The following is a 21,662-nucleotide window of genomic DNA, read 5'->3' on the forward strand; positions in this document are numbered from 1 at the left end:
GTGCTTGTATAAATAAATAAATCTTAAAAAAAAAAAAAAAAAAAAAAAGACAAACAGCAGGGTCCCCCTTGTGGCCCAAGGGGTTAAGATGCAACCTATAAGGCTGTCCACAGCCAATGCAGCACAAGTTCAATACCCGGCCACGGAGCTAACCCCACATGGTGCAAGACCTCTCCTATCTCACTCGCTGCTCCCCTCAGCAGTGTATTTCAGTCAATCTGTATGTTTTTCTCCCACTCTGTCTCTGGTGAATACTCTCACCCCTTGCTCTCTGCACCTCTGGCCTACACCCTAGCTCTTGTATGCATAAATTAAACGTTAAAAAAAAACACAAACAGGGATCAAGGAAATTAGATATTCTCCGAAATAACAGCTAATAAGTCAAAAGGAAAATGAGTTTTTGGACATAAGAAATGAGCAAAGAGGGCCTCCCCGGTGGCGCAGCAGTTGAGCGCTGGGTTGCTAAGCTGCCCACAGCCTCTGCAGCGCTGGTTTGATCCCCGGCCACCAGGCGAGGGTCCCACATGGCGCGCAGACCTCTCCTGCTGCCCACTGCTCCCCTCAGCAGTGTACTTCGTCACTCTGCCTGTTCTGCTCCCTGCTCTGGCTCTAGTGAATTCTCTCACCCTCCCACGCTTCTGACTGTACCCAGTGCTTATATAAATAAATAAATAAATCTTTAAAAAAAAAAAAAAAAAAAAAAGATCACAGAAATCCTATTATACAAATTGCAGAAAGTATCCTTAAAAGGTGCTTACATTAATGTAATTGAAGAACACCTGCTAAGCAAATATGGGATATGTTTTATCTCAGGTCATAAACAATTACTTACATAAGAAGTTTTCTCAAAGAAAATTTCTGGCTCTTAATATCATCTAAATATAAGAAACTGCAAAGCAGAATTACTTAAAATAGTATTAACTCTATTTAAAAAAAGTATTTTTATACAAGTGCTAGGGTACATGCCAGAGGCGCAGGAGGGTGAGAGGATTCACCAGCAACAGAGCAGGGAGCAGAACAGGCAAAAGGACTGAAATACACTGATGAGGGAGCAACGGGTGAGACAGGAGAGGTCTGCTGCGCCATGTGGGTTTCTTCCTGGCCAGCAGGGAATCGAACCCGCGATGCAGAGGCTGTGGACAGCTTCACAGCACTGCTCTCAACCTGCTGCACCACTGGGTAGGCCCAAAATAGTAATAATTCTTTTGTAGAAACTGCCACTGCTCTTGCACCACCAATTCAATCAAATCACTATTTTTTTTTAAAAAGATTTATTTATTTATTTATTTATTTATTTATTTATTTATGTATACAAGCACTGGGTACAGTCAGAAACGCTGAAGGGTAAGAGAATTCACCAGAGCCAGAGCGGGGAGCAGAACAGGCAGACTGACAAAGTACAATGCTGAGGGGAGCAGAGGGCGTGGCAGCAGAGGTCTGCGCGCCATGTGGAACCCTTACCGGCAGCCAGGGATGGAACCGGCGCTGCAGAGGCTGAAGGCAGCTTCGCAGCCAGTGTTCAACCGCTGCGCCACCGGGGAGGCCCCCGAAACAAATCACTATTTATTTTAAAGACTAATATATGCCAGAAGCATATCAGGGTAGAGTGATTCCTTACCTGGAGGAATTACAAGGAATATAGGACAGAAATCATTATCTACTTCATATAATATGATGTGTAGCAATACTAAAAAGTGAATAAAGTGCCAAGAAAATACAGCTCAGAAAAGAGTCAAGATTAAAGATGACAGATAAGCTGCTATGTGAGAACCATAACCACTAAAAGATAAACTATGTTTCAGAATGAGTTTAAAACAAAAAGGCTTAAGAAAAAACAAACAAACAAAAAAAAAAACTTGTTTTGCAAAGAAATGAGAAACAATCCAGGGCACACTAGCAAGTAAGAGTGGGAACAATGAAAAAGCTATATTTATATTGCATGGTAGAATTGCCTGACTCCTATATTGCATGGTAGAATTGCCTGACTCCTCACACTGCCTAGAGAATGCTCAAAGTTTTCTTCTGAGAGAGACAAATTCTGCTATAGGTTACAATGAGACATATAGGTTAAAAAATTTTTCAAGTAACAATTCCACGACAATTTTTAAAAGGCCTATGAACTGATAAATGCTAGGGAAATAAATACATCAAAAGATGCAAGGACTGCTACTGGAAACAGTATGAGCATTCTCAAAAGGTTATGGGGGGAAAAAAAAAGAACTACAGGGCTTTCCTGGTGGCGCAGGTGGTTAAGCACCGTGCTGTGAAGCTGTCCACAGCCTCTGCAGTGCCGGGTTCCATCCTCGCCGGCCATGGAGATACTCACATGGTGTGGCAGACCTCTCCTGTCTCAACTGCTGCTCCCCTCAGCAGTGTATTTTGTCAGTCTGCCTATTCTGTTCCCCACTCTGTCTCTGGCGTCCTCTCACCCTCCTGCACATCTGGCCTATACCCCGGTTCGTGTACAAATAAATAAATCTTTGGAAAAAAATTAAATTAAAAAAAAAAAAAAAAAAAAACTACAAACTGATCTTCCATATAACCCAGCAATTCCACTCCCATCGACCCAAAGAAAACAAAATTAGCAATTCAAAAGGCAACTTGCACTCTCATGGTTATTACAGCACTGTTTACAAAAGCCAAGACAGGGGAACAGCCTAAATGCCCCTAACACATGAATGGATTAAGATGTGGCGTGTGTGTACACCTACACACACAACACACGCACGCACGCACAAATAAATACTACTCAGCTATCAAAAAAAGATAAATTCTTTCCAGTTGTGGCAACATGGATGGAGTTGAAAGGGATAATGCTATGAGAAATCAGTCAGAAGGACAAATAATAAATGGTGTCACTTATATGTAGGATACAGAAAAACAAAACAAAGGTTCAGTTAAAGCCAAATTAGAACATTACCTGCTCCCCTCAGCAGTGTATTTCAGTCAATCTGCCTGTTCTGTTCCCCATTCTGTCTGGTGAATCCTCTCACACACCCCCACACCTCTGGCCTGTACCCAAGTTCTTGTATGCATAAATAAATAAATCTTAAAAAAAAAAAAAGGACATGCATACATATATTTGGGGAAACTCAATTTGGTGGACTTTACATTTGGAATAGAGACAACTTCTGAGAGCCTCCTGGATATCAAATCAGTGATTATTAGTGTTCTGGTACCCCATATCTCACTCAGCCTGTAAGTGGGAAGAGTAGCACATTTAAGTTAGGTGTAGGAACACTTGAAAAAGTTGTTATGACTTTCTTCACAAGGCTCTGGGGTAGCTCTGAAATTACTGAATCTCAACAGCAAGATTTAGATTAGAAATTAAAGAAATACTATAACTACCAATAGTATCTAAAGAAAATTAGATTTTTCTGGTTTTAATTTTTATGTCATAGTAATATTATGTTTAAAAAGATTTTTAAACTTTCCTAAAAGCATATGTGTACATAAGTAAGAATGCTTCTGGGCCTCGCCGGTGGTGCAGTGGTTGAGTGCTGGGTTGAGAAGCTGCCCGCAGCCTCTGCAGCGCCGGTTCGATCCCTGGCCACCGGCGAGTGTCCCACATGGCGTACAGACCTCTCCTGCTGCCCGCTGCTCCCCTCAGCAGTGTACTTCGGTCCTTCTGCCTGTTCTGCTCCCCGCTCTGGCTCTGGTGAATTCTCTCACCCTCCCATGCTTCTGACTGTACCCAGTGCTTGTATAAATAAATAAATAAATAAATAAATCTTTAAAAAAAAAAAAAAAAAAAAGAATGCTTCTGATATTCCTACCCTTCAAAGAAATACCATAAACCAAGATGTATTATGGGGACATGAAATGCCAATTTGGTAGCAGAGGAAAGGCAATATAAAAAGAAACTGCTGGGGAACCCTCCCTCCCCCTATCCCTCCCCCAGGAAACTCCCCTTCCCCCTCCCCCAACCCGGGTAGCGCAAAGGGTTGAGCGCAGCACTGTGAGGCTGGCTGCAGCCACTGCAGTGAGAGTTCGATCCCTGGCCCACCAGGGAGCAACCCACATGGCGCAGCAGACCTCTCCTGACTCACCTGCTGCGTCCCTCAGCAGTGTATTTCAGTCTATCTGCCTGTTCTGTTCCCTGCTCTGTCTGTGGTGAATAATCTCACCTCCTGCAATGCTGGCCTGTACCCCAGTTCTTGTATACATAAATGAATAAGTCTTTAAAAAAAAAAAAAAAAAAGAAACTGCTGGAAAGTAGATCTTTACAGCCCAGTCAACAGCCAGAAATTTACAAATTATCACATCAATGAATTTTGGAGTTTATAATTTTTTGACTTAAACTATAATCTCTGCAAAATGACAAAATATTGACAACCCTGAATTTATTATCTACTTAATATATAATAAATTATTAAGTATTACCTACCATTTATTAAGTATCTACTTCAGGCTGGGCACTGTGCAAAGGACTTTAAAGTCTCATTAAACACCTACAATAATCTATTCAACAGAAACCAAAATCCCTCCAAGTTTAGATTTACTAAGGTAAACCGAGCATTTTGAATATTGCATTATGTTTACAGCACTTTCCAAAACATCAAATAGTCATGGTCATAGGTTCATGTCTTTGATGAGTCATTTGATTAAAAATGAGACAACTGGTAAAAACTGAGACAATGACCCTAACAATGGCAAATAAAATTTCTTAAATTCCTTACCAATCACGTTTCTTGACATATACTTTGATACAGGAAAAAAGATGGGTTCAAGCTACCTTTGTATAAATATAAGATGCTCATCAAATAACATCCTGAAACAAGTAAAATTATTAAAGACTTCTAATCAATATAAAGATGGACCTCCTTTCAGCAAAATGTCTAATGTAAATGTAAAAATATGAAAGTCCTTTATAGCTTGTTTAATGCCTTCTGAATCATGCTGCAGCGCTTACCCTTTCTTCCCACTCTTCTTCCGTGATTCTGTGGGTGTGGGAGGTGGAGGAGAAGGTGAATGTTTCCTCTTTCGAGCATTAGCTGATGCTTTTCTATCTCTTCTTTCTGGACTTCTGACTGGCTAGGAAGAAGTAAATGGAAATAAGTATCAGTCAGGCTTTGCTGACTCCTTAGTTTCTGTAAGGTAGAAAATATCAAGGTGAGTTTTCATGAAGATAGTAACAAACCCACTAGATTGAGAGCACACGTTAATCATCTTGGATCACCAGCAGTCAAAAGACTTTCCCTGAACTTGCAGGTAACATACCAATGGAAATATAAGCACCACCCCACAGGTAGTCAAACTATGTTATAAAACAGACAGATTCAAACCTGTACACCTAAAAACTGTTCCTCACCACATTCTGTATTCCCAGGGTGGGAAAAGTAATTTTTAATAACTACCAGGAGGGTGTAAAACACATACTATTAAATTAATAAAATACAAAGGTTGAATGAGCTTGTGACTATATACCAGAAACTATTAATAATTCATCAGTTAAAAAAAATAAAAGGGATAAATTTATGATGCAAAAGATAAAAATAAGATTACATTTTATGATTTGAAAGTCAACCTATCCCTAAAACTATCACCATCGACAGATAACATGATTTTATTTATAGACAGTCTATGAGTCAAAAGAGTTGGATGATGCCTATCGTTATAAAAGTCAAACTCCAGGGCCTCCCCGGTGGCGCAGTGGTTGAGCGCTGGGCTGCGAAACTGCCCATAGCCTCTGCATTGCCAGTTCGATCCCCGGCCACCAGCAAGAGTCCCACAGGTGGGCAGACCTCTCCTGCCGCGCCTGCTGCTCTCCTCAGCAGTGTACTTCGTCAGTCTGCCTGTTCTGCTCCCCGCTCTGGCTCTGGTGAATCCTCTCACCCTCCCGCGCTTCTAACTGTATCCTGGTTATTGCATAAATAAATAAATAAATCTTAAAAAAAAAAAAAAAAAAAGTCAACCTCCACATAGTAATGAGCAACTTAATAAAAGACAATAAAGAAAAAGCAAACACCTAAGTTAATTTTTAAAAAAATCACAGATTGGGGGCCTCCCTGGTGGCGCAGTGGTTGAGCGCTGGGCTGCGAAGCTGCCTGCAGTCTCTGTAGCACCAGTTCGATCCCCAGCCAATGACAAGGGTCCCACTTGGCGCGCAGACCTCTCCTGCCGCGCCCACTGCTCCCCTCAGCAGTGTATTTCGTCAGTCTGCCTGTTCTGTTCCCTGCTCTGTCTCTGGTGAATCCTCTCACCCTCCCGTGCTTCTGACTGTACCCAGCGCTTGTATAAATAAATAGATAAATCTTAAAAAAAAAATCACAGATTAAAACATTAATTCAACAATAATCTGTTGGTATGCTCATACTCCTCACAACTGTCTCTTTTTAGTAGCTCTGTAGCATCAAACTGGGAATCTGAGATTTTTATAGGTCTACAAGAGAGATTTTAATAGAAAATCTAAATTATACACACCTTTAATTGGTATAGTAACATTTTAAAATGAAATTTTCTTTCTCTCTTTTTTTTTTTTTTGGTGGGACCCTCGCCAGTAGCCGGGAATCGAACTGGCGCTGCAGAGGTTGCGCCACTAGGGGAGGCCCTGAAAATTAAATTTTCAAAAGGGATATTAAATTTTTATGTAATCCCCTGAAAAATATGTGAATATATAAATCTGAACAGGAGTGGATATGAACAGGCCCATTTAATAACATGATAAGGAAATCAGAATATTCCTAACAACACAAAAAACTTGGTTTGAAATGCATTAGAGGAAAACAAATATATAATAATCGTTAACAGCCACAGAAAGCTAAAACTTAAAAAAAAAAAAAAATTACTCAAATACCAAAGCAAATAGAAGCAAAATAAAAATGAAAGAATATGGGGGGGAACGGGACACCCATTTTAAAATATTACTCTTAACACACAAGACAATAATGTTTAAGTAAGAAAGTCAGATCACAGGGCTGAAAATAGGTATGAAATAATTGTAATGGCTAAAAGTTTATCTATTTCAAAAATTTTTCAGAAAATAAAAATACCAAATAAAACTTCAAACATTAAATATTCCCAGTGAAAAGAACTTTTAAATCACAGGTCTCTACCTAAAACTATAACAAACACAACATTTCTTCTCAGGCTTAGATCTTCCTGCAGACACACCTATCTCAGAAGTTGTAGCTTATAATGCTTATAATGATTGCACTTTTTAAAAAATTTAATATAGGATTTTTTTTAATTTTCTTACATCATTGTTCATTTTTTTTTTTTTTTTTTTAATAGAGGCATGCTTTATTTATTGTTTGCTGGTTTGTTTGTTTTTGTTTATACATGCACTGGGTACAGTCAGAAGTGCAGAAGGGTGAGAGAATTCACCAGAGCCAGAGCGGGGAGCAGAGCAGGCAGAAGGACCGAAGTACACTGCTGAGGGAAGCAGCGGGCGGCAGGAGAGGTCTGCGCGCCATGTGGGACCCTCCTCCGGTGGCCGGGGAGCAGCCGGGGATCGAACCGGCGCCGCAGCGCGGGCAGCTTCGCAACCCAGCGCTCAACCGCTGCGCCACCGGGGAGGCCCTCATTGTTCATTTTTGATAAAGTATTTGATCTCTCCCTCAAGTGTAGTCCCAATAATTCTCCCACCATCACAGCACCTGAGAACTGTAACCAGTCTCTTGTGTTCTTCCCTTCTCTGTTTGACCCCTCAATCTCACCCTCCCCTGCTATATGCCTCACATCTATGGTTCGCCTGCAAGTTTTGTCTTTTTCCTGACCTTTTTTTCAGTTTCCCTCTTTTCCACCTACACATGAAACCATCTGTTACTTTTCTTTTTCCTTCTGACTTATTATGCTTAGCACAAAACCCTTCCAGCTCCATCCATGTTGCTGCAAAAGGCATGAGTTTATCTTTTTTGATCTGAGTAATAATCCATTAGGAATATATACCACATCTTCTTTATTCATTCATCTGTTGTGGAGCATTTAGGCTGTTTCCATATCTTAGCTATTGTTAAGTATTTGCACTTCCTAAGGCATTTAAAGAATATTTAAGTATCTCAAAAAAAAGGACTATTTTAAGTGAAACCTATAATGGCTTGTAATTTGTACTAAATTTTTTTTTCATTACCAAAACTATTAACAAATATTAAAACTAAATGGAAAAAAAACCCAACTAAATGAGTTTTCCCTTGGAAAAAACAACTACTTAATTAAATTATTCTGTGGTATTTGGGTATACAAAATTAAAATTCATATCTAGTGAACAAAATCAGCTGCACTAATGCCATACTACAGGGGTGACTTTAAATCTTAATGACCATTTGAGGTTTTCACTATCCCTTTTTGGAAGATGCCAGCTCCGCAGAGGGCTGCTAAAAGTAGTAACTGTTATAACTATGTGATGACCGTTGCACTTTGGTTTATTGGTGACAGCTTATTAACAAAGATTTGATATCAATAAGGTCAAGAAAGAAGAAAGACCCAATGGAGAAAAATGGTGTCAACCCAAATACCTCTTCATTCTTTGTTGAAATTCGCTGACGAAAACTCACAGGCTTTCTGTTCTCATCCACCTCATAATCCTCCTCATTCATCCATTCATTGAAAACATCAGTGTCCAAAATCCATTTCGCATGAACCTAAAGTCATATAAAAACATATTATAAAAAAATTAGAATCTACATAATAAAATCACTTGACAGTATTTAAAAGAATTAAAAAGCTTTAAAAGTATTTGAAAGAAGCTAATTTATTTTGCTCACGTCCACAATTAGAACAAATTAAAAATATAACACTAACGTATTTCGTCATTCTGCCTGTTCTGCTCCCCTCTCTGGCTCTGGTGAATTCTCTCACCCTCCCGCGCTTCTGACTGTACCCAGAGCTTGTATAAATAAATAAATAAAAATCTTAAAAACAAACACTAACAATTACATGAGTGGTAGGTAATGTAACAATTTCTACTTTTTATTGTCTTTTATTGAATAAATAGGATAGGAAAGCGCCATTGCTTTTGTGAAGACTGAGGTTCTGATATCTAAGACCCTTAAATTTTTCTTTTTTTTTAAAAAGATTTATTTATTTATTTATTTATTTATTTATGCAAGCACTGGGTACAGTCAGAAGCGCAGGAGGGTGAGAGAATTCATCAGAGCCAGAGCGGGGAACAGAGCAGGCAGAAGGACCGAAGTACACTGCTGAGGGGAGCAGCGGGCAGCAGAAGAGGTCTGCGCGCCATGTGGGACCCTCCTCTGGTGGCCCGGGAGCAGCCGGGGATTGAACCGGCGCTGCAGAGGCTGTGGGCAGCTTCGCAACCCAGCGCTCAACCACTGAGCCACCAGGGAGGCCCTAAGACCCTTAAATTTAATAATCATGTCACTTTAATTTCAGCTATATTAAGGTATAATTGACAAATACAATTATAAGATATTTATACACTGTGGTGATTTGCTCTAAGTACACATCCAGTTAACCAACATACCCATCATCTCAAATATTTATCCTATCAGCAAGCTTCAACTACACAATAAAGTGTTTTCAATTACAATCATATTTTACATTAGATCACTAGACCTCATTCATCTTATAGCTAAAAGTTTAAATTCTTTTACCAACCTCTCCTATTTACACATCATCTCCGGATACTACTTTTCTATTTTGTTTAAAAGAATGTGAGAGGAAGAGAGGGAGTGCGCGCATGCGCGTGAGAGAGAGAAAGAGAGAGAGAGTGAGTTTGTGTATTTTAAAAAAAAATTCCATTTTTAATTTTTTTTAAAGATTCCATGTATCAGTGATAGTGTGTAGTATTTGTCTTTCTCTGTAAGACCAATTTCACTAATCATGCCAACTTTCTTTATGAAAATCACTAATTAAAAGTAATATTCAAGGGCCCCCTTGGTGGCGCAAAGGGTTAAGAGGCAACCTATGAAACTAACTGGAGCCTTTGCAGCATGAGTTCAAACCTGGCCAGGGAACAACCCAGATGGCGCAGCAGACCTCTCCTGAATTGCCCGCTGCTCCCCTTAGCAGTGTAGTTCAGTCAATCTGCCTGTTCTGTTCCCCACTCTGTCTCTGGTGAATCCTCTTACACCCACACCCCAGCTCTGGCCTACACCCCAACTCTTGTATGTATAAATAATCTTTAAAAAAAAGGGAGCCTCGGGCCTCCCCGGTGGCGCAGCGGTTGAGCGCTGGGTTGCGAAGCTGCCCGTGGCCTCAGTGGCGCCGGTTCGATCCCCGGCTGCTTCCCGGCCACAGGAGGAGGATCCCACATGGCGCGCAGACCTCTCCTGCCGCCCGCTGCTCCCCTCAGCAGCGTACTTCGGTCCCTCTGCCTGCTCTGCTCCCTGCTCCCTGCTCTGGCTCTGGTGAATTCTCTCACCCTCCCGCGCTTCTGACTGTACCCAGTGCATGTATAAACAAAACAAACAAACAAATAAATCATGCCTCTATTAAAAAAAAAAAAAAATTTTAAAAAAAAATTAAAAAAAAAAAAAAAAAAAGGGAGCCTCTCTGGTGGCACAAGGGGTTAATATGCAACCGATGAAGCTAACAGCAGTGTCTGCAGCACGAGCGAGTTCAACCTCTAGCCAGAGAGCAACCCACATGGAGCAGCAGACCTCTCCTGACTCGCCCGCTGCTCCACTCAGCAGTGTATTTTAGTCAATCTGCCTGTTCTGTTTCCCACTCTGTCTCTGGTGAATCCTCTCACCCTCCCACACCTCTGGTCTCTACCCCAGTTATTGTATAAAAAAAAAAAAAAAACTTTAAAAAAATTAATAAATAGGGCCTCCCAGGTGGCGCAGCGGGTTGAGCACAGTGCTGTGAAGCTGTCCACAGCCTCTGCAGTGCGAGTTCGATTCCCGGCCGGCCAGGGAGATTCCCACATGGCGCAGCAGATCTCTCCTGTTGCGCCTGCTTCTCCCCTCAGCAGTGCTTTTGGTCAGTCTGCCTGTTCTGTTCCCCACTCTGTCTCTCGTGAATCCTCTCACCCTTCTACGCCTCTGGCCTGTACCCCAGCTATTATATAAATTTAAAAAAAAAATCTTTATAAAAATAAATAAATAAATAAAAGTAATATTCAAGAGCAAAGGGCCAAAGATAGTCATTAATTTATTTTTTAATTTTTTAAAAAGATTTATTTATTTATACAAGCACTGGGTACAGTCAGAAGCACGGGAGGGTGAGAGAATTCATCAGAGCCAGAGCAAGAGCAGAACAGGCAGAAGGACCGAAGTACACTGCTAAGGGGAGCAGCGGGCGGCAGGGGAGGTCTGCGCGCTATGTGGGACCTTCACCTGGCAGCTGGGGATCGAACTAGCACTGCAGAGGCTGCGGGCAGCTTCGCAACCCATCGCTCAACCGCTGCACCACCAGGGAGGCCCGATAGTCATTACTTTAGGCATGAAGGATGTCTCTAGGCTCATTCATTCTATAACACTCTTAAATAATGATAAATAGAACATTACAGAGAACTATCACCCAGCCCTGTAAATTATACATGGCTATGCATATCTCTCAGGCACAGACAGGGCTGCGGTGAAAGTGGAGAAATAAGAATCAGATTCTAGCTTCTTCCCAGCCCTTTCCATAGTCACTTCTCTTTGTTATTTTATTAATGTTTCTGAGTAAGAATTAATAAAATGAAAGGTTCCCTAGGTGTCATATAAATACACATGTAGGTAAAGGTAGATATTTAAACAACTGACCTAGCCTATATAATATTTTCTTTTCTCCAAAAGCATGCCCAAGAGGAGTATACTGAAATATGGGACTAGACAATTCTTCATTGACCAGAAATGCTGTTCACATTTCAAATCATGGTATTTGTGTTTCAGACAGAGCATATGGCTATACTCTCATGACGTGTTAGCTGCAATATTATAAGGAGAACAAAGAAAATAGCAGCTACACCTGTGAAGCCTTCCTAGAAGCAAAAACAATATATAATATGGCAAGCACAAGGTAATATGGACGTCCTAATAAAACTATTTATCATGTAAGCTCATCATTGCCCTTAAAAAAAAGTGGGGAGTAGGATGGTGTTACTACATTGGTTGCTCAGGTTATGATGGAATCATATCTTGATTTAGGAATGAAATATGGGACTATGTTTCTTCTCCTCCCCAAACTGTAGTTACACAGTAACACAATTAACACCCTGTCAAAGAGAAAATTAAGCCTTAAATAATGTAACCTGAAAAGACTTTTGTATAAACTATGGGGAGGGGTATAAATAGAACACCCAAGAAACCTAATCAGAGAAATAAAATCTATTTATAGATATGAATGTCAAAGAAAAGGGTAAAATAACTTATTGGTATTTTAGAAAATATGTCATAGCATTTGAAAGCAGAACAGTGTTTTCCTAAGTGTGTACATATAGTAGAAGTAGAGATGTGCATTTTTTACTATCCAGAAAACCCTGACAGGAATCTCTTAAGAAAACATGTCAGTAGTATAGAACAATAAAAAAGTGTTTGGGCCAGGCACTTTGTTATACCTTACATGTATGATCTCATTTAATAGTCCTACCCAGAATAAAGCAATGTAGATTCTCCTATAAAGTCTATTTAATCTCGGCGCTGGAAGGGATCATGCTCAGTGAAATAAAGTCTATTTAATCTCAACTATAATTCCAATGAGTACACTTGTTTTACATGGACCTCAAAAAGGCAACTGTAATATTTAGATAACAGAACAGAAGAGACCCAAGACCCAGGAGACACTTAAAGAAGAAAAAAGCAAAGAGTATTCAAACAGGTACAAACAGCAATTAATAGAGTCTGAAAAAAAAAAAAAAAAATAGAGTCTGAAAACAATAACTACACATATAAAAAAATTACTTTGACAGAAAGGGTACAGATCAGCACAAAGAACATTTGTCCTTCAAGGTATAGTTTACATACCATCACAAAGGGAAAAAAAATTATCCTACATGGTAACGTTTTAAAATTTGTTTCGGGCCTCCCTGGTGGCCAAGGAGTTAAGCACTGCACTATGAAGCAATCCACAGCCCCTGGAGCACAAGTTCGATCCCCGGCCGGCCAGGGAACAACCCACATGGCAAAGCAGACCTCTCCTATCTTGCCCGCTGCTCCCCTCAGCAGTGTATTTCAGTCAGTATGCCTGTTCTGTTCCCTACTCTGTCTCTGGTGAATCCTCTCACTCCACCACACCTCTGGCCTGTACCCAACTCTTACATGCATAAATAAATAAATCTTCAAAAAAAAAAATTGTTTCCAGGGCCACCCTGGTGGCACAAGGGGTTAAGATGCAACCTATGAAGCTATCTGCAGCCACTGCAGCACGAGTTTGATCCCCGGCCAAGAAGCTACCCACATGGCACAGCAGACCTCCCCTGACTCGCCTACTGCTCCCCTCAGCAGTGTATTTCAGTCAATCTGCTTGTTCTGTTCCCCACTCTGTCTCTGCTGAATCCTCAAGCCTCCCACAACTCTGGCCCGTACCCCAGTTCTAGTATGCATAAATAAATACATCTTTTTTTAAAAAATGAAATGTTACCAAAGAGATTAAACATCAATATGAAAGGCAAAACCAAGAAAGATTATTACAAGTAAAAGCAATGAATACACATGAAAAACTTTTTAAAAAGCAAACAGCTGCATTTCTTAACAGAAAGAAACATAGGAACAAACCAGATATGTTCTACAAGGAATGGGGAGACGGGACTAGAAGGAAAGCAGAAGGAAGCGTACATATTTGGGAAGTATATTAGAAAGTTATGTATTCAAAATATAAAATTAATCAACTTGGATGGGAGGTGGTAAAGAAAACACTAAGAGTGAAAGCAAACGGAAAGAAATAAACCCAAGGATACATCAAGTAGTAACTTCACTGAATGAGTATAGGGAGTTCACCCAGATAAACACATTATTTGCATATATACTCTCAATCTTGGGCACAGTATGAGGTTGGAAGAATTGCAAACATATCTTATACTTCTTTTTAGTAGCAGTTCTGAAAATAAATTGAATGTATTAAAGGACTCAATAAATGTTGATGTTGGGAGTCAGGTTTCTTACTGTGGGAGAAGAGAAACACAAATATGGTATAGGAGAGGGCAAAAGAACACTATGGGGATTGGAACGAGAGCTATATATATAGTCTCATTTCTAAAATACATTTATTATGTGTAGGCACATTATGTATACATGAATACTCATGTTTTCACATACATAAGAGCTATATGCTTTGGCTATCTCCATACAAAAAAGGCTTAGGAAAAAAGACACTTCAATAAGTATGCCTGTTACCAGATCTTGAGCTCTAATATCTTTTCCTACTAAAAAGAAATACAGCTCCTTGAAGAAACAACTGATTCTTGTTATGAAGAATGGAAGGCACAAGGTGAGCCCAGACCATCCTATTATAGGAGGAACTCAAAGCTGATGCATTCTTATCACAAGGGCACACAAATCAACTTGAAGGGGAACCTACTGGCCAAATATGGAAAAATTTCAGCTCCAAAATAATTAAGAAATGAATTATAAACCACTGAAAATTAGAAATCCATGAACCCACTCTGACAAAAGATAGATGGATAAATAAGTAAATGAGGAGAAATGAAGGGCTCTTGCTTATAGAACTCTGAAAGCCAACTGTGCTTTCAAATGTGGAGGGAGGGTTGTAGTGGAAAATTATCGCTGTGTAATCATCAAAAAAAAGATTGGTTCAAGCAAGAATTATAAATGGATGCTAAATCTGGGTGACAGAAGGGAAGATTTTGATGAGAAGTAGAATATCTCCAAGATCTAAAAGAATCTTTCACAAATTGCTTATAAGTTGCCAATGGGGAGTAAAAGCTAACTACAGAGTGGAGCCACCAGAGAACACCTTAACCAGTGATTAACATCACCAAGGAGGAGCAGATGGACACAGCATGTCTCCCAACATGATGCCCTGAGAAGAACAACATTAACTTATGCAGTTTGATGCCTGAAATTCACTATGAGAAAAGAAAAAATTCCAAAAAGAGAAATATTTTTAAAAATCAAAAACATCATGAAAGGCAAGAAACACTTACATTACAGGTTAAAAGAAACTAGAAAGACATGACAGATGAATTCAACAGCTGATATTAGGTAGGATTCTGTACTAGAGAGAAAAAAATGCTATAAAAAATGGTATTGGGTCAGGGGCAAAAAGAGAATATGAACAGTACTGTGTCAATATGAATTTTAACTGGATAACTGTACCATACTTTACATATGAGAATTTCTTCTTCTTAGGAAACAATGTTTGGGGTAAAAAAAGTCCAAAATACTTCCCACTGTTATTTCAAATTGTTCACTACACACACACAGAGACAGAGTTTATAAACACAAAGAATGAATGAAAAATCAAAAGGCAAGTAAAATATTGACATGTAGACAAAGGGTGTACAAGTGTTCCATTAATATTTTTCTTTAAAGATTTATTTATGAATACAAGAACTGAGGTACAGGCCAGAGTTGTGAGGGATGAAAGGATTTACCAGAGACAGAATGGGGAGCAGAACAGGTGGATTGACTAAAATACATTGCTAAGGAAGTAGCTGGCAAGAAAGGAGAGGTCTGCTGTTCCATGGGGGTTCCCCCCTGGCTGGGGACTGAACTTGTGCTGCAGTGGATTGCTTCACAGTGTTAACGCTTAACCTCCTGCGTCACCAGGGAGACCCCCTATTACTATTCTTATTCTTGCAACTTAAAGTTGCAAGTTTAAGTTTGAAATTATTTCCAGATAATGATTTTTCCCCAAAAAAGACTAATTTTTGTTAATCCCATTTTCCTCATATGGAATCTGAAGTTCAAACACTAAGTCTTTCTGAAGCTCATACAAGTAGAAAATGGTTGAACCATGTTTAAAATCTAATATATTGATGCAATTTAAGTGGTCATTATATCATATAAAGCAGCTAATAAAAAATCATGTATAAATACTACTACTGCCCATGAAAAGATTCAGAGCTCCCCGTGGAAATAAAGTTCTAGGGCAGGGATAGAGAAATTACCAAGAGTTTGGAACACTGGGACACTGGAACATCTTTTTGTCCCATAAACTCCAAAATATGCAAAAATAATGCCAAAAGATCACAAGAGCCAACTTAAAGGAGTTTCCAATGGCCAAATTTCAGGTTAATTTATCAAAATGAAGAATGGATGTAATGTCACTGCTCCATGAGTACATACTGACACTACAGACACATGTGAAAAAAGGAAGTTCATTCCTATAGCAAAATGCCAATACTGTACCAATAGAATGGATAGTTAGAAAACCACCAGCAATCACTAATTCATAAATAAATCTTTAAAAAAAGAAAAAAACAAAGTAGACTAAATATATCTGACAACTAAACAGTGTACAACTCTGAAATACATCTTAGGTCAATGAAAAAACTTACTATAATACGGGAACTGATGAAATATGGGTCCTGTATCAGGCAACAATATTGTTTCAGGAATTAATTCCCTGAAATAGTTTTAAAAAGGGTAATCTAGAAGTGTAAGTGAGTACTCTTGTATTATTCTTCTAACTTTCACAATTATTTCTACACTAAAAGTTTAAAATTTAAAATGGCCTTTTACCATCATAAAAGAAATGATAAGTATAGTAATCAAATCCAGTCTCCTAAATGACACCATCAATGAGGTCAACTCCAGCCCTCATATGCCTCTCTTAACTATCAAACCACAATCTAACTTAGCTTTGGGGTCTCCTCAAACATGCCTGCAAGCCATTTTATTAAGACCTATGTAATGAGGTCTCAATGGCCATGAGAATCGCTTAATAAAGATTACAAAGAAAGGGGCCTCCCTGGTGGCACAAGGAGTTAAGACACAACCTATGAAGCTGTCAGCAGCCACTGAAGCACGAGTTTGATCCCTGGCCAGGTAGCTACCCACGTGGTGCAGCAGACCTCTCCTGTCTCACCCACTGCTCCCCTCAGCAGTGTATTTCAGTCTGTCTGTTCTGTTCCCCACTCTGTCTCTGGCGAATCCTCTCAAACCCCCCCCCCACATCTCTGGACCGTACCCCAGCTCTTGTATGCATAAATCAATAAATCTTTAAAAAAAAAATTACAAGAAAGGAAGATCATCATTGGATATCTCAAAACATTGTCATGGCAAGTAGTAGAGGAGTATTAAATTATGCACAAATAAATTCTTTTTAAAAAGGATCTTTCGGGCCTCCCCGGTGGCGCAGCAGTTGAGCGCTGGGTTGTGAAGCTGCCCACAGCCTCTGCAGCGCCGGTTCAATCCCCGGCTGCTCCCCGGCAACCGGAGGAGGGTCCCGCATGGCGCACAGACCTCTCCTGCCGCCCGCTGCTCCCCTCAGCAGTGTACTTCGGTCCTTCTGCCTGCTCTGCTCCTGGCTCTGGCTCTGGTGAATTCTATCACCCTCCTGCGCTTCTGACTGTGCCCAGTGCTTGTATAAATAAAAATAAATAAACCTTTAGAATAAAAAATAAATAAAAATAAAAAAATAAAAAGGACTTTCACCTTCCACGGTTTTTCTGGAATTGGTGGATCTTCGATTTCTGCATCAACATCATTACTGTGGACCCAAGTATCATAACTATAAGGAAATGAAAACAGGAAAAACAAGTTAGAACTGTTTTATCAAAAAGTAAAAATACATTTCAGGAATACAACTAGGATCTAGTTATAGCAATTTATCATAAACTTTTGTCTCAATTGTGGACAAAAAAATTCTTCTGAAGAGGTCACAAATAATAATCTTCACACTGTTAACCCTAAAGTTGAAAATTCAGTCCACATTCACAAAATTCAAAAAACTGAATATTCTCTCCTCAAAGAGTATCCCATCAAGGCAATATTCCTTCTTGTTATCAGCCTCTCCTTAGTCTCCATAGCCAGTTTCTCTTCTCCCAAATCTCCAACATTGGAGGCCTCAGGTCTCAGCTTTTGGAAGAGTTCCTTCCTCCTCTCTATTCATTCTCTTGAAGAGCTCGTACAGTTCTTTGGCTTCAAATATCTAACAATAATAGAAATCTTCTATCTCTGTTCTTTTCTGAATCATGGACTTAAGAATCCAACTATTAATTCCATTATCTCCTCTGACATGTTTAATAAGGTTTTCAAATCTGTCACACTCAAACTTCAATATATAATGCCATCCCAACCCCAACAATGTGGCTAGTCAATCATCCCCATCTCAGTAAATGCCAATTCTGTCTTTCCAGTTATTTGGGCCCAAATCCTTGGAAACATCATCGACTTCACTCTCAATCACATTCTATAACAAGACCATCCACAATTTCTACTAGCTCCATTTTCAAAACATGTCCAAAACTTTTTTTTAAGATTTATTTATTTATTTATACAAGAAATGGGGTATAGGCCAGATGCACAGGAGGGTGAGAGGATTCACCAGAGACAGAGCGGGGAACAGAACAGGCAGGCTGATGAAAATACACTGCTGAGGGGAGCAGCAAGCAAGGCAGGAAAGGACAGCAGCACCATGTGGGACCCTCGCCGGCCGGCTGGGATCAAACCAGCACTGCAGAGGCTGCGGACAGCTTCACACCACTGCACTCAACCACCTGCGCCACCAGGGGAGGCCCAACATGTCCAGAATTTTTCACACATAGTGACCCTTTTGAAAACTAAGTCAGTCCACATCACTCCACTATTAAAAACTTCCAACTACTCTCACCTACATCAGAGAGAAAAATCAAAACCTTTACAGTGGCTTACGAAGGCCTTGCAATCTGGTCCTGTGACTGCTACTCTGATCCTATCTCCTTAAACATTTCCCACACAGGCTTTAGAAACATTCTTCAAATATACCAAATAGTGGCCACTTTATGCCCTTTATATATGCTCCTGACTACTTAGATATCCATTAAATCAATCCCTTATATCATCTTCACTTTAGTCTTTGCTGAAAGATTACCTTATCAGTGAGATTCACCCCATTCCTCTACAATTAACTTACCTACCAATTTAAAACTTAGTTAATGCTACTATGATTGGCCAAAATTAGTAACCAAATCTAGTAATATTTAAATGAAATACACATATGGTGACAAGAATTGGGTTCTTTTAGCAATTACACAGAAGTTGGTTCAAAAGCATTTGAAGCAAGCATTTGAACATGTGTTTCAAAAAACACATGTGAACTAGAGAAAGAAGTTTCTTTGCCAACTAATTAACTCTACCAGGTAAAGCAGTATAATAGTGAGAAAAAAATTATTTTTTTGAAAGACATTTTTAAAAAAGATTTTTAAAATTTATTTATGCATATAAAACTAGGTTATAGGCCAAAGGTGTGGGAGGTGAAAGGATTCACCAGAGACAGAGTAGGGAGCAGAACAGGTAGATCTATTGAAATACACTGCTGAGGAGAGCAGCGGGCGAGACAGGATAGGTCTGCTGTGCCATGTGGGTTAGCTCCCTGCCTGGGGATCAAACTTGTGCCACAGAGCTGCCAATCACTTCATAGTGCTGAGACTTTAACCCCCTGGCCACTAGGGAGGCCCCAAGAAAAAAATTTAAATCATATTCTTTTTAAAAGTCTTCAACAGAAAATGTTACGTTCTTATTAGAAGTGAATGCACAAACTATAGTTAATAAAGAAAGTGAATTAACAAAGAAGCCCTTTGAGAAGATAAGAACAGAGTTAGGCACTACTTCTTATATAGGCTAACATGTCTTACAATGTATTATAGAATTTATTTCAATGCTAATATTGTAGTTTGATAAATCTGAGTTTCCAGCTAAGTGTTTCGAAGGACAAACTAGTTTCTTATAGTAGTTCCTATATTATTGAATGGTTTGTTTTTTAAAGATTTATTTTTATTTATTTATGCATACAAACTTGCATACATACAAACATGCATACATACTGGCCTACATACTTCTGGTGTGTAGGCCAGAAGTGCAGGAGGTGAGAGGAGTCACCAGAGTGGGGAGCAGAACAGGTGGCTCTACTAAAATATACTGCTGAGGGGAGCAGCAGGTGAGACAGGAGAGGTCTGTTGCATCAAGTGGGCTAGTTCCCTGGCTGGAGGTGGGAGATAAAACTCATGCTGCAGTGGCTGGTGATAGCTTGATAGTACTGAGACTTTAACTTGTGCACCACCAGAGAGGCCCTGAATGGTTTGTTTTAATGGTGCCAAAACCTACTTGAAACCTTGAGATTAGAAATGTTTTATAAAAAGTTTCATTTAAATGTTTTTATTTTGGGGGGCCTCCCTGCTGGTGCAAGGGGTAAGATGCAACCTATGAAGCAATATGCAGCCTCTGCAGCACGAGTTCGATCCCAGCCAGGGAGCTACCCACATGGTGCAGCAGACCTCTCCTGACTTGCCTGCTACTCAATCTGCCTGTTCTGTTCCCCGTTCTGTCTCTGGTGAATCCTCTCACCCCTACCCCGAACTTCTGGTCTGTACCCCAGTTCTTGTATGCATAAATAAATAAATCTTTAAAAAAAAAGTTATTTTTTTTAACTGTTAGTTCATCTGAGGTTGCAAATTATGTCTCAAAAGAAGCTGATTAGCAAATAGATTTAGGTCCGATTTGGGTCTAACTCAGCTTGTACTAAGACTGCGCACATACTCCTAAAATTTTGAACATATCTAAAAACGTATTTCCTTCATTAGAAATAAATATTTTTTTAAACAAGAACTTTTTTTTTAAGGATTTATTTTTTATTTATACACTAGCTGAGGTACAGGCCCGAGGCACGAGAGTGTGAGAGGATTCACTAGAGACAGACTGGGGAGCAAAACAGGCAGACAGACCAAAAGCACTACTGAGGGGAACAGCAGGCACAACAGGAGAGGTCTGCCACGCCATGTGGGAATCTCCCTGATTGGCTGGGAATCGAACCCATGCTACAGAGACTGCAGACAGCTTCACAGAACTGTGCTCAACCTGTTGCGCCACGGGGAAGTCCAATTAGAAATAAATATTTACAGGGCCTCCGTGGTGGTGCAAGGGGTTAAGACGCAACTTATGAAGCTCTCCGCAGCCACTGCAGCACCAGTTCCATCCCCAGCCAGGGAGCTACCCACATGGCGCAGCAGACCTTCCTTTCTCGCCCGCTGCTCCCCTCAGCAGTGTATTTCAGTCAGTCCGCCTGTTCTGTTCCCCACTCTGTCTCTGGTATATCCTCTCACCCCCTGCACCTCTGGCCTGTACCCTAGTTCTTGTATGTATAAATAAAGAAATCTTTAAAAAAAACAAAAAAAAAACATACAAATAAAGTTATTCAGAGAACTTAAAACCTATGCACAACCAAAACTGGTCCAACCACTATGGAGAGCTGTGTGGAGATTTCTGGACCTACTAAACAGAGCTTCCATATGATCCAGCAATCCCACTCCTAGGTATTTACCCAAAGGACACAGAAACATCAATTCCAAAGAGCACCTGCACTCCTATGTTTATAGCAGCACTCTTTACAATAGCTAAGCTTTGGAAACAACCCAAATGCCAAAAATTAGATGACTAGATCAAGAAGATGTGGTACATATACACCATGGAATATTACTCAGCGTTCAAAAAAGATAAACACATGCAATTTGCATCAACATGGATGGCGCTGGAAGGGATCATGCTCAGCAAAATAAGCCAGAAAGAAAAAGAAAAATACCGGATGGTCTCACTCATAGCAGGAATCTAGAAAACTTAAAAAAGGGACCAGGAAAATGAATAACTATAAGAAAGTGAAAATCAAAATCAACAAACAAC

The 21,662-nt window shown here is 39.8% G+C and overlaps 1 protein-coding gene across 4 annotated transcripts in view; it reads right to left on the reverse strand.

The window, feature by feature from the left end:
* Positions 1–21,662, reverse strand: part of SMARCC1 (SWI/SNF related, matrix associated, actin dependent regulator of chromatin subfamily c member 1) — a 129,934-nt gene that overhangs the window by 86,985 nt on the left and 21,287 nt on the right. For all 4 annotated transcript variants that reach the window (XM_037528321.1, XM_037528338.2, XM_037528347.1 and 1 more), the window contains exons 6-8: positions 17,445–17,520; positions 8,457–8,582; positions 4,913–5,034 (exon numbers count right to left, since the gene is read on the reverse strand). In XM_037528321.1, coding sequence (XP_037384218.1) covers positions 4,913–5,034; positions 8,457–8,582; positions 17,445–17,520 — 324 coding nt within the window. The remainder of the gene's footprint in view (positions 1–4,912; positions 5,035–8,456; positions 8,583–17,444; positions 17,521–21,662) is intronic.

Source organism: Talpa occidentalis, unplaced genomic scaffold (assembly GCF_014898055.3).
Source record: "Talpa occidentalis isolate TD23 unplaced genomic scaffold, MPIMG_talOcc4v2.1 talOcc4.10, whole genome shotgun sequence".
Classification (NCBI taxonomy): Eukaryota; Metazoa; Chordata; class Mammalia; order Eulipotyphla; family Talpidae; genus Talpa; species Talpa occidentalis.